The 14121-nt window shown below is 43.7% G+C and overlaps 1 protein-coding gene across 1 annotated transcript in view; it reads left to right on the top strand.

Moving 5' to 3' along the window:
- Positions 1 to 14121, top strand: part of CACNA2D3 (calcium voltage-gated channel auxiliary subunit alpha2delta 3) — a gene marked incomplete at both ends in the record, with an annotated part of 806408 nt that overhangs the window by 503711 nt on the left and 288576 nt on the right. Inside the window, 2 exons of the mRNA XM_084248330.1 lie at positions 2439 to 2517; positions 13575 to 13708. Of these exons, the coding sequence (XP_084104456.1) occupies positions 2439 to 2517; positions 13575 to 13708 (213 nt within the window). The remainder of the gene's footprint in view (positions 1 to 2438; positions 2518 to 13574; positions 13709 to 14121) is intronic.

The raw sequence follows: 14121 nt of genomic DNA, 5'->3' as shown, positions 1-14121 counted from the left end.
AGCAAGGACTACACTTAAATGAAAATACTGCACATGATTCTGACTTTTTTCATAAGCAATAAAATAAAATGCAGACCAACAAAACAAATATGATGCCTATAAACTGCTTAGCACATATCTGACCTGGAAGTGGTGCTGAATGTGGAAGCCACGGTGGGGGGCGGGGGGAGGGGTAGGAGGAGGGGCAGCAGCCATGGCTCAGGGGTCGTGATGCTGGTTTTCATTATTGTACTTATTGTTAGCACAATTATGCTTGAGCAATCATGTCTGTTTTGAAGTTTGGCCCAATCTCACTGGTTTTCCAAGTGGGTTGCCATCTTTTTAAATCAGGAATTGAAGAAGCTTTGCCAGCAGTTTACAGCACTGTGCTGGAGTTTTAAATTATGCCTTCAAGAGAGAACACCTTACCCTGCGGTTCTTCACCTAGACGACAGAGTAGCTACCTTTACTCAAAGACAAAGGGGCTGCTTTGTGATGGGGTTTTTTATCTTTGCCTGCAAAGATAGACTTGTCGCTTTATTTCCTATGTGTCATCTCTTCTGTTTTCTGCTTGATTTAGTGGCTAGTGGAAATGTCTGTTTTTATCAAACTAGTGTTTTCTCTTTAATTGACTTAAGTATGAAATGAAAGGCAAACTTTTTTTTTAAAGAATGGATCTGGTTTCAAGAAACTGGATGGTGGTCCTGGCTCCTGTGGATGTTAACTGTAGGCAGGGGGAGCTAGTTGGGTTTTTCTGTATTGACACAACCATCAATTCCAGGAGGGTGAGAGGAGACCAAAGTGTTATTGTGAAGTCCCAAAGACTTCGGGACTTGATGAAACTAAGCTAGTCACTTTCCTTTGCTGGGTCTCTGTTTCTTCCTAAATCAGACATCTTTAGCTAAATGCCAACATTGCTCAGGCAAGAAAAGTGATTGGGAAAACAGCTGTGTGTGTGTGTTGGGGGGGGGGGGGTGGGGGGGCAATGATGACCGCGTTTGACCAAGAGAAGCCAATTGAGAAAAAATCTTCCTCCTAATGTTACTCCAGTGGAAATAGTGGGGCATAAAGCTAGAGGAATGGAAAAAAAAAAAAAAAAAAGCAAAGATCTTTCTGCCTGCTCATCCAGCCAGGAAGCCCCCTTTTGGGAGGTGTGATAAATAAAATGATTGCCTTACTGAACACATATGAAGGCAGATGTAGGCTACACATGATGTAGTGTATTTAAACATCTCTTTAAATTAGAAATAAATCCTGACTTAAAAATTTGTCTTCAATTATTAATTCCAAGTTAACATGAAATGCACCAGTGAGATCTTCATTTTCTACAGTCACCTCTGAGCATTCATGTATTTTTATCCATTCAGATGTTGAGTTGTAGCATTCTGAGTCCTCTGCTCCATCAGTATACAGTCAGGGAAGGAGACCCATTTCTCCCCTTGTCTAGTAGATGGGTTAGTGGAGACCACAGATGTACCCACACACGACAGTAGTTAACAACAATTGTAATAAAACCGCTGAAGGAGCAGCAGGGTGCCTGGCCCAGTCTGGATGAGCTGAGGGAACACCAGCTGGTGAAGCCTTTGGTGCCACATGTCACACATCATTCACTTAATACCACGTCTTCCTTTGACTCGGTCATGAGGTGGCCAAAGACTATAGTTGACCCTCCAGCAGAGTTCTGTTTAGCCTATGCTGTGTTACCCACATACCATTTTAAATTTGAATGAAAGGGTTTTAACCCTTTTAATTCCTTAACTTTTTTCCATCTAACCCCAAGGACTAGTTTGAGATGTGAGTTGTGCTTTAATTCAAAGAATCCTGGTGTCACGAGAGAGAGTTGGGAAACTAATAGAAAAAAAGAGACTCGGGTTTTGCATGTGTCCTCTGCTCTTCAGGAGCCAAAAGTTGAGGAAGCATAGAGAGTGTCCCCATCACACAGCTCCAGGCTGTGCCTCTTGTCCCAGTTACCTGCTTCCTAAAATCACTCCAGACACCACAGATGGCAAGAGAGCACCTGTGGCCTGTCCTCACCATTGGGGGGAAATGTTGAAGGTCCTTTGGTAGTATTTCTATTCCCAAGAAGAGCATACTTTGTGTTTCCTGTGTAGATGAGGAAGATGGTCGAGGGTTTGGTCCAGATCTGGTTCATGCTTGTCCATATGTGTAAAGCAAAGCCAGGCCTGTGAAGCCGCCCATCTCTCATTTCAAGTTATTCTCCTCTGTAAGAGCTACACACCAAAAACAACCACCACCAATGCCATATGGCTTAAAAGATCAAAGGCCCCAGTTCTGAATATTTCTAGCTGACTGTACTTCAAATGTCTTAAATATGTTCCTACAGATGGGAAGCATGGAGCATTAAAGAGGTAAACCACATGTGTGTGAGCCACGCACAGGGTCTGTGTAAGACGGTGAAAAGTGAACCCCACTGACCCCTGTGTTCGTCTTCCTCTCAGGTTCGAATCTTCACATACCTCATTGGACGAGAGGCTGCTTTTGCAGACAATCTCAAGTGGATGGCATGTGCCAACAAAGGTAGGTGCTCTGCTTTGTGGTCCCCTCTGAATACCTTCCCTTTGGGTGTAGAGACATCAGGATAGTCAGGAAAGAAGGCTGTGAGTCTAAGGTATGCTTGATGTCTCTAGCTGATTATTGTAAACTTGTACCAGCTTTTCCCAAATGCATTTATCAATTTTGAAGATCTAATTTAGTGGAGAAGTTAATACCTGGAGGAGAATGACTTAGCACCCAGAGGAGAATGACAGAGGCTGAGCCATTTGCTGTGCCCCAGATATCCATGGGCTCACTTGCTACCCCCAGGCTTTGGTCATAGGTAGGGCCTCAAGACTGATTCTGGCTGTGAACAAAACTAAACTGGATCTTTTCTTGGCTAAAGTGTTTAAAGACTGGCGCAGCGGCGACCATATTTTCTTCTCCTATTCTTAAGAACTCCGAAGATGTATGTTTCAGAATCATCATGAAATGGAACTGTATCCATTAGCTTGGGCTCCTGAGTGACCACATGAAACTGATATCACCCCACTCACCCTGCCTCTGCAACTGCCAACTTATGCTGGGTGTAGAGTATGCATGGTAAACAAACCTTTGGGTCTGGTCACTGAGATTTCTGGTTTAATGTGTCCTCATAGCATAACTTAGCCTACATAACTGATTTAATTCACTTTAGACTGCCTCTATATTCAGATCTTCAAAATGGGGATGGTGGTAATAGTGCTTCCACTGACTCCTATTAAATGTAAGGATTAATAAAGTGGTTTATATTCAGGGTAGTTTAGTGCTGGGACATAGTAAGTGCTCAATAATTGTTGGCTGTTCTATATTCACAGTAGAATTGAGTAATAACTCCCTGTTGGGCATCAGAGACAGTGCTTTGCAGAAGGCACAGGGAAGGGTATAATTGGGCTTTCCAGTTGATGAAGAACTCAATTTCATGTTCTACACAACCAATAAGGCAAAACATGGAAGGAAGATAGATGGTAGAATCTAGGTTCTTTGAGTTCAAAGCCAACCTCCACCATCCACCAACCATCTCTGCAGATTACCAATTCTGTCTGGTCCTGAGTCAGAGCAGAGGTGATGATGATTCTGCCCATGCAGATGTTGTATGAAATGGGACTGTGCAAGTACAGCTGACAGTGCTGGGCACATAAATGTCCCTTTTTTTTTTTTAAAGGTATGATTTTATTATTATTTTTTTAAAGATTTATTTATTTATTTATACAAGCACTGGGTACAGTCAGAAGCGCGAGAGGGTGAGAATTCACCAGAGCCAGAGCAGGGAGCAGAGCAGGCAGAAGGACCGAAGTACACTGCTGAGGGGAGCAGCGGGTGGCAGGAGAGGTTTGCGCGCCATGTGGGACCCTCCTCTGGTGGCCGGGGAGCAGCCAGGGATTGAACCGGTGCTGCAGAGGCTGCGGGCAGCTTCGCAACCCAGTGCTCAACTGCTGCACCACCGGGGAGGCCCAGTCCCATAATTTTTTCTGGTGTTATATTGATGTGTGGACCTGTCTTATCTCCCCATTGAGGTGACCCACAGCTTGAGAACAGTATTGGACCCTGACTTCATCCTGGGTACTCTGGCATAGCTCAGATTTTACTCAGCATGCGTGTACCTTTAGTCATGAAGAATGAGTAAATTGACTATAAATGCTGGTAAAGGAGGTCTTGTTGCACAGTCAACTAGTTTTGATAGGTTTTAGCAACTTACTTTTCTATCATCTCTGAGCTATCCTTCATAAAAGTCTTAGTTTGCACATCAGTGGAAGTAAGGGGACTAAGTGAGGGATTTGTAGGCCTCAGCTCCAGTTTTAGTGATTTAAGATAAAGTAATTTTAGTTTCAAGCAACCAAAGTTGTTCCCTGAAATTAGAAAGAGGATTGTTTTGGTGGAAGGGGAGTGACTCAGAACCCAGAGGAGACAGGAAGCTCCCATTCCATGAGGAACTAGGAAGGTATGTTTTGTTTTTCTTTTCCTTCTTGGTCTCTTCCTACAATCCATGGAATTCTTCTCCTCTGTAGACACTGTCTTTACTATGGCTTGTCCACAGCCAGAAGCAGGTCCCAGGCTGCACACCCATCTATCCACAACACACTGTGGGCATGGCATGATATTGGAAAGGAGACTGATCAGCAACTCTAAATTCTGACTTCGAGTATCTCTCCCCCTCCACCCTCCATGATGCTCAGCCTGCTGGATTGGGTTTGAGTAGATGTGTGTGCCACTAGGGCTTAGCATGTGTGTGGGTGGATAGGTGTGGAAAGTTCTCAAAGGATGGGTCCTCTGTCCATCTTTCCCTTCGCCTGACATTGTCTTTAATTATCTGCTTCTGCTTGGAACAATCATTCAAACCAGTCTCAGTTTTCCACATCTAAATAATGGTGAGCTGTATGAAGGGATCTTAACATTCCCTTGAAGCTCTGAAAGAACACATTCTACAATTATTTTAGTCTGTTGGCTGGCTCGCCTCACTAAAAGTATCAGTAATTCTGATTGTCTCTGCAATGCACTTGGCTTCATTTCAAGAGGAAATATAGGAGGAACTTAGGCAAGAGATGGAAGTTGCGTGGATCCTGGTTTGCTCCACATAAAGAAGCCTTTCTTGAAATAAGTTTTGCAATTTTGTTGACATTTGAAAATCCTGAGTGAACTCTACTTTCCCCACTTTTTCCTTTATCCTGTGGTCTTGTTAAAAAAGTTTCTTTTCTATTTTTTAATTTTTAAAAATTTTGCTGTTATTCCTGCCACATTAGATTGTAGCTCTTCCCATCAGCCAGTGTGCATTTAGTCATGGCTTATTGTTTTCACCACTGTCTGTGTCCAGCTGATGAAAATTACTCAAATTGAAGTCTTGTCTTAATCAACTAATATTACACCATAATTTAGTTTTAGTCATTGTTTATAAGAATCTTTGAGGCATCCTTTTAAAGACAATTTAGAGAACTCAGAGTATTTCAGGGCCTGGCTATAGAATACAGCCCTTTAGATTTATAAGTTCTGAGTATAGCAACTTGGAAAATCCAAGGAGGTAATAGTAGCTGCTTAGCTGGCCAGGCCATCAGATTCCACAGTGATTCTCATTGCTATCCTTCCAAATCCAGTTGTTTCCTTCCCTGCCAGAGTCAATACCTCACAAAAGTTTCACCTTCCTCATTCTGCTTCCCTTCTAAAGAGCCTTGGGAATAAAATGTCATGTTTTGCCACTCTTCAAAGTAGCAGTTGCCATGAAAATGTTAGGTTCCAGTCATCTGTGCCCATGTAAACATTGGCTTCATGTTGCGTCAGTTATGGGGTTTTCGACCATGTCATGACGGGGAGCAAGTATTCTTATGGTCATTTATTAAATCATTGTTTATAGTCTCAGATTGTTAGGGTATAGCGGGAGCAAAACATTTTTCATCTCAAGTGACATGAGGTCCAGAGGGGCCCCCCTTTTACATACTTTCAACCTGACTAAACCAAGTTCCTCAGTGAAATGAAGCATTAGCATTTGGGGACCAGAACAGACCCAGGGAAAGCCCAGGGGAGCCCATGAAGAAGTCATTTGGCTGGCTGACCAGATCCCCCTGAGAAGGAGCAGTTGTCTGGGACAGTGAGGCAACCCCAGGTCAGTGGTCGAAGACCTGCCATCGGGGTGCAGCACTCCTAGCATGGAAGTCTGGTCACCATGGAGGCAGTTCCCATCAGTGGACCTCAGATGCTGACCCCTGGAAATGGATGTTTGGGGATATCCATATTCCATGCAGGAGTTCTCTGTCTCCTCCAATCTACTGGCAAAATCCAGAGAGGCCTGGAGTTTATTGGTTTGTTTCATTTTATGCTTAACTAGGTCCTATCTTGAGGGAACCAGCCCTAATGAGGCAAAGCAGCAAACCATTTTAAGTACATTAAAACAATCATTGCCACTGTAGAATGGCTGGTGGAATTTAAAGTTCTGTGTTCACACTATTGGATAAACAAGTGAATGGGAAAGCTGAAAAGAGGGGCCCACGAGCCCAGATATTACATAAAGCCACAGTGACCTTCTCTAATGTTCAGTGTGCTGAGATTTTTAAATAAGCATTGCTTGATTCTCCTTCGGAGCTCATGGTGAATGGAGTGTTTTCCAGCTGTGCAAATAAAGAAGGGTCTCCGTGTTTGGGTTCTCAACCGATCAGTCATCATTAGGTTGAATGGAAATGCCACATGAGTCTCTCTTGGTTGTCTGCTCAGCTTGTCTCTTTTTGATGTGTTAATGGTCATTCTCTCCCTATTTGGAAGAGAGCTGGTGGCCTGCATCGTCCTTGGAAGTTCATACCCACAGCCTTTTTTCCTTGAAAAAAGTTTAACTTCACTGTCCCTTTCCAAGTGTCATGTCCCCTGAAAGATAGCTTCAAATTTATGAGGCCAGAATGGTTGCAGGTGGGGTTAGAGAAAGGTATCAATTAAGTTTTGTTTGCTACATCTGAGTGGGTGGAAAAGAGCAAAAATTAGCAGTTATTCAGATTCTGTGTCGTTTTTTTACATGCCCTTTCACCAATATCTCTCAATTTCCCCACATCCAGTGCCCAGCTACTACCATTCTACGCTGTTTCTACAAGCTTATTTTATTTATTTATTTATTTTTAATTTTTTTTAAGATTTATTTTTGCATATAAGAGCTGGAGCACAGGCCCAAGGTGTGGGGGGTAAGAGGATTCACCGGAGACAGAGCGGGAAACACAACAGGCAGATTGACCAAAGTACACTGCTGAGGGGAGCAGCGGGGGAGACAGGAGAGGACTGCCGAGCCATGTGGGTTGCTCCCTGGCTGGCCGGGGATTGAACTCGTGCTGTAGAGGCTGTGGATAGCTCCACAGTAGGAACATTAGCACTCTGAGAGGAGAAAGGCAAAGTGGGGGATGGGAGAAGGGACAGAGTGATAAGAGTTGAAACAAGCCAGCATTCTCAGCTCCACAGGGTGAGCCTTTCAGTTATTTTTTTCTAACATGAAATTTGAAATTAAAAAATATGTTATTCACAGAAGAAAAGGCTCTTTCCTAAATCTGAGGTCCCACTGATTGCAGCAGCTTTTTACTGGAAGGCCCCATTCTCCAGGTGGCCATATATACCCCAAGACCTCCAAGCTACCTCGTGGTCTTTCCAGGGTCAGTTCTTTCCACTCATTGGAGGTGTATGTTTTAGTTGTCAGGGCACAATAGATCTCTTGCTGTTTTCTGTGAAGGTCTAGGGAGATGTGGAGGTAGAAAATGGTTCATAAATTGTTATTCTATAGAAATAAGTTGGGAGAGGAAGATGATCCTGAATATAGCCAGGGTCACCCAAGAACTTTGGAAGGGAAACCAGATCACACTGTCAAGTTCACTGCCTACCTCATTTCCCTGAGAATATAAAAATCTGAACACTGGATTTGTTTCCAGCTTGTCTTATTTAAGAGGAATAAAAGGTCTTTGAAAACACTAATAGGGAGCAGGGCCCATCACATCAAAGATGCAATGAGGGCCTCCCTTGTTGCACAAGGGGTTAAGTCACACACTATGAAGCTATCCTCAGCCACTGCAGCATGAGTTCAATCCCTGGCCAGGGAGCTAACCCACATGGTGCAGCAGACTCTCCTGTCCTGCCCGCTGCTCCCCTCAGCAGTGTATTTCAGTCAGTCTGCCTGTTTTGCTCCCCACTGTGGTTCCCCACTCTGTCTCTGGTGAATCCTCTCATCCCCCATACCTCTGGCCTATACCCCAATTCTTGTATGTATAAATAAGTAAATTTTTTTTCAAAAAAAGATGCAATTAGAATTTTCCCTTGTGAGGGAGATTACCAGGGTCTCCTACTGAGGAGCAGTTGCAAAGCTGGGCACTAATGACATGCTGGTGGGCATCTCATGCAAAGGTACCTTTCAGACAAGGGGCTCTTAAAGAATAGCTGAGTAAAGGTGGTAAAATTCAGAAATACAAAGCGCGAGCTCACATGGCTTATTGGCCTGAGTAGTTGTAACATGGAGTTTACAGAAGGCTCTGCAAGGGAATAAGGTAAATAAATTGATGTTATATAGAAAAATGAGCCAACCATTTATAATAGGTGGCTAATTTCAGCATTAATTACTCCCTGGTAATTACTGAATGATTACTGATTGTTTTCTTACATGATATATGAAGTCCAAAGAGGCACATTAAAGAAGACAATAAACATTCAAGAGCTAGAATTTAAAAGAAATTAAAAGAGGAGGGAGTGGGTAGAAAGGAAAGTGGCCAATTCAGAGAATGCAGAGGGAACACAAGGGAAGCAGCTATGGTTAACAGCCAGAGTCCAGTCGGCAGTGACTTCCTGTTATCCATCAAAAGGTACATTTGTTAACTAAAACTTATACGAAAACATTTAAAAACAAAAAAGACTTTCAGAAAAGTTTTAAGCTTTCATGGGTTGCAGTTGGATGATCAATGTGCATTAAGCTTTGCAGTGTACATTATTAATATTATCTTCATAACTTCAGCTTTTCTTACCTTTCATACATGTGCATTCCTGGTCTATATATTCAAATATAAATTAGAACCACATCTTGGGTTGTAAGCAGACCTTTGTGCTGATTATTAAGCATTTGCCAGAAAACTCTGGGGACAAGCATATATTTCTCTACCCCATCCTCAACCTTTCCCAGCCACAGAGACACCAACCGTCCATCAGGGGTGCTCTCCTTGAAGGTACCATGTTTTTAGAGGAGCCAGGCCTGCCCTTTACCAATATGGAAAGAGACAGTGACTTCAAAGGTTAAGGGCAAAGGTTTTTAGTATCAAATGAACCTGAATTTAAATTGATCTGGAACATGTGAGTGAACTCTGTGTTTCTGTCCCCTCCCTATATCACGAGCACATGAGTTGGGCTGTCATGGCATCCTGGTGCAGACAGGCAAGTGAGTCACAGCAAGCCCATGACTGTCCCTGCACTACTAGCAACTCCCACAGATCTATCAGCCTGGTTCTGGTTCCAGACAAGATGAGGACCAGCATTTTGCAACATTCTATGAAAAAACAACAACATAATAAGTCAGCAAGTCAGAATTCAGCCCTGGATGGATCTTCTAAAGAAAGTGAGGGCCAGGGGAAGTGAGAGAAAATGAGTTTAGACAGCTGACCCCCAAGTGACAAAAAGGGGCCAGCCAGGAAATAGCTGGTCAGAAGGTATGCCAAGCAGAGGGTACAGCAAGTGCAAAGGCCCAGGGCAGAATGGTAAGCCTGGTGTGTGGGGGGAAGCAAAGAGCCAGTGAGCCATAACAAGGGGTGAGGGTGAGGGAGCAGAAAGGGATGAGGTTGTCCTGTTAGGCAAGGAGCCAACTGAGGGAAGGTCTTGGGGGTCAGAGAGATTATTCTAACTCTAAATTGAAGCCATTTTAGGGTTTTAAGTTGGGAGGAAATCTGCTTTATGCTTTTAGTTGATTTCTCTGACTGCTGTGAGGAGCCTAGATAAAAGGGGGCTTGGGGAGAGGCTAGTGCTAGGGGAGAGAGAACGAGTCTTAGATCAGGATAAGAGTAGGGGAGATGGGAAGTGGAGTTTAGATATATCTTAGAAGTAAGGCCAGAAGAACATGCTGGTGGATTAGCTGTAGGGTGGAGTGAGGAAATGACAGATATCAAGGGTAATTTTTATGTTTTTGGCCTAATTGGGCAGTGGCGCCATTTGCTGAGATGTGGAAGACCCACCGGGAAAGGATGGGTTTGGCGAGGGAAATCAGGAATTGGCTTTGGACAAGTTCAGTCTGCAAATCCTGTTAGTCATCCCTGTGGAGGTGTCAGGTGTAGAGTTGGCTCTATGTCTGTAGCTCTGGGGAGAAGCCAGCTTTTTGTAACTTTTCAGAACTCTGACAATGATAAGCAAGGCCAAGAAGTGAGGATGGTTTCTCAGCTCACTCCCCATCCAAATGTGAGATTGTTTTTCCTTCCCACTCCCTCTCTAGTCTAATGATCTGTCTCTCCCATCCACCTTAGATTCACCCCCTTTCTTCTCTTGGCTTTATTTTGGAAAACTCAAATCATGGATTTTTACTGTTGGCTTTGCGGATTAGAATGAAAATACAGACAACCTAGAAAAAAGAAGTATCCTGCTAGGAGACGCTGTCTTATCTGTACTTTTGGCACAAAAACCCAAAGTAGGGATTATTCTAAATTCGAACTGCTCACCCGTGTGTCCTGATGGATGGTCCAGAACCATCGACATCTCTCCTCCTCTTATCAACGTGGCAACTTCTCTTAGTTTGTGGAACATGTGTCTAAGATCCTTCCTCCAACTCTAAGATTTACCTGCTAGAGAAGAGATGAACCATTTTCTTTTTTATTCAAACTCTGGTTTGCAACACTGTGCATGGAGAGATGGTAGCTGGGAGTTCCCTTTCATCCAGCAACGCTCTGTAAACTTTGTCTTTCCCACCATGCCTCCAAGAAGGGTCAGCTGGGAGGCTGCACGAGCAGTGTCCCAGCTGGCTCCTCGGAGGGAATCCCTAGGTGCTCAGGGACTGTGCTCTAGACTCTCAAGCTAGAACAGACACAGCCTAGGCCTCTGGAGCCCTACTTCCCGTGGGATGGGTGGGGTGGGCAGGAGTGACAATGCATGTTAATTAGCACTGTGCAGAGCTGTCATCAGGAAGCCAGAAGCCACATGGTCCCAACCTGGTTTGGGTTTGGCACACCAAATTCAAACCAGCTGGCCTTTGTTTGCAAATGCCGTGGGAGGGTCCCAGCCCTTTCTGGACAACAGAAGGGCTGGTGTTTCCTTACCCAGAGCCCTGTTTTAGACTCTAAAGATTCTATAAACACTATAGCAAGTGCTGTGACATATCTGGCTTCAGAGGCACACACACCCTCTTGATTTGTTTGGCAAGTAGGAGTTGGCATGAGCTTAGCTATAAAGGTCCTTATTTAGAGGAAACATGAATCTGTGTCCATTCCCCTGCTTAAAATCCTTCCTTGACTACCTGCCTTTAAGATACAATCGAGGGCCTCCCCTGGTGGTGCAGCAGTTGAGCACTGGGCTGCAAAGCTGCCCCCAGCCTCTGCAGCACCAGTTCAGTACCCGGCCGCTGGCGAGGGTCCCACATGGTGTGACAGACCTCTCCTGCCATACCCGCTGCTATCCTCAGCAGTGCATTTCGTCAGTCTGCCTGTTCTGTTCCCAGCTCTGGCTCTGGTGAATTCTCTCACCCTCCTGCACTTCTGACTGTACCCAGTGCTTGTATAAATAAATAAATAAAATCTTAAAAAAAAATACAATTGAAACTCCTTCCAGTGTCCTATATGACAGTCCCCCTGCTCATTTCTCTGATCTTTTAACTCCCTAAGTCTACTCTTTCTTCAAATTTATTATTCTAGCCATTTTGGGCTACTTGTACTTTCTAGAAAGCACCTGACTGTGACCTTGGCCCTTTACTTACACTGGTTTCTTTGCTAGACCCACTCTTTAACCCCTCTTCCTCTGGCTAACAGGTGCTCATCCTTCAGGGTTCAGCTACACTGACCCTTCCTTGGGGTAGCTGATTGATTCACTGTGTCTGCTGTGTGCTTTAGAGTAATATTGATTGTACTATTTTTGAACTGTCTGTTTGTTCAGCCCTCTCAGGCCTAGGAGGGCAGAAGTCCTGCTTATCTTGTTAATCCCTGATTCTCCAGTGCTAGGTACCATGAAACACCTCCATAAATATTTGAGTGAAAGATCCCCTCTCAAGGATGGAGACCTGACTCTTCGTCCTTTTCCTTCTGACATCTTCTGTCTCATGGCAGTGCCAAAGGACCCCAAGCTGAAGAAGAAATAGTGGTGCCCTGAACTCAAGATCAAAATGGCATCCCCACCTACAAGATGATAGCATGTTTAGAACAGTTTCAATTGCTTAGGACCCATGCCTACCTAGCATATTCAGAAGGCTGGTCCGGTAACCACCTGAGCATAGGAGCTAGAGTTTCAGTCTCCAACACACAAAACACAAAATTCTGCAGAAGGAAAAGGCAGAGCAAGAGACTCAAGCCTGGGTTGATCTTCAGTATTTGCAGCTTCATACCAAACACATATGTTCAGTCTGCCTCAGTCATTTTATCTTCAAAGCAGGCACAGTAATCCACATTCCATCATGCTGCTAAGAATAAATGAGACAAAGATTATTAAGCATCAAACAAATTGTGTGACTTTATTAAGCACCCCTGAATTGATCATAATTATTATTTTATAGTTATAAAAAATATGGTGACTTTTAAGTTTTGTGGCTTATAGTCTTCTGGTTAGAAAACAGTTCACTAAAGTACAAAACACAAGTTATAAAAAGGACTCCCTTAAGTCTGGGAAGACATTCACTAAAGGACTAACAGGGGTTTCCACTGGGAGGTGGGTTTATGGTTGATCTCAATTTTATTCCTTTTGCTTGACTATATTTTCTAATATAAACACATTATTCACAAAGTGAATAATGGTACTCATGAGATGTTTAAATGTTTTAGAAAGAAGAGAAAAAGGAAGCCTATTACACTGTTGGTGGGAATGTACTGTTGCAGCCATTATGGAATGCAATCTGGATTTACCTTAAAAAACTAGAAATGGAAATACCATACAACCCAGCAATCCCACTCTTGGGCATCTGGCTGCAGAATATGAAACAACAACAAAACCCCCTGTATTTGCCACAGTGTTCATAGCAGCAGCAGTTACAGTAGCTGGAACGTGGAAGCAGCCAAATGTCCATCAACAGACGCATGGACCAAGAAGGTGTGGCATATATACCATGGAGTATTCTATACACATATGAAAAGATGAAATATAGCCATTTTCAGCAAAATGGAGGGAATTTGAATTATGTGCAGCAGTTAAGTCTGAATGATATAAACAAATACTAGACATTTACACAGCATACAATTCAATAAGGTAAAACACTTTCAAAAAATAGTGGCTATTAATAAACATCCCAAAGGCCCCGAGATTGAGAGAAGAGGGAAGGAAAGGGACAAGGAGACTAAAATAAAATAAAATAAATTTTACAAAAGAAAGAAATTAGCTAGAGGCCATGTCTGTGTACTTTGTTGCTGGTTGGCCTGCCTTTAAACTCAGTTCTCTCTCGGGTTTTGCAGGGTTTTTCACCCAGATCTCCACCTTGGCCGACGTGCAGGAGAACGTCATGGAATACCTCCATGTACTCAGCCGGCCCAAAGTCATTGACCAGGAGCATGATGTAGTGTGGACGGAAGCTTACATTGACAGCACGGTGAGTCCTTAGGGGTCCAGGTGGTGCTGAAGGTCTCCCCTGCTCCTGTGATGTTTGAGTTTTCTTGTGTCCATTCCTGGAGACAGCAGTTGTATCCATGCTCATCAATTATGGGTCTCAATGACGTTTTTTGGTTGTACAATTTGCTTTGGTTTCCTAGCACAGAAAACTCACTTTTTGCACATTTCTTCTCCAGTTACTTTTCTTTCTTGCCATGTGTACAAATTCTGTCAGTGTAGTAACAATCTGAGGCAGGTTAGAGTCTTCCTCGCCATCAGGAGGCCCAGTCCTGTCCATCAATCAGTCTTGACCTGGGAAAGTGCTATGTTCACCTCTGATAGTTAACTGGAGCCAACGGAGGGGCCGCAGCTGCATCGTCTTCCTGTGAGAAGTGAGAATGTGCTTCGGAGGTG

The sequence above is a fragment of the Talpa europaea genome, assembly GCF_964194135.1.
Source record: "Talpa europaea genome assembly, chromosome: 11".
Classification (NCBI taxonomy): Eukaryota; Metazoa; Chordata; class Mammalia; order Eulipotyphla; family Talpidae; genus Talpa; species Talpa europaea.
Note: the sequence above shows the minus strand (reverse complement) of the source record. Positions and strands in the feature narration are given on the sequence as shown.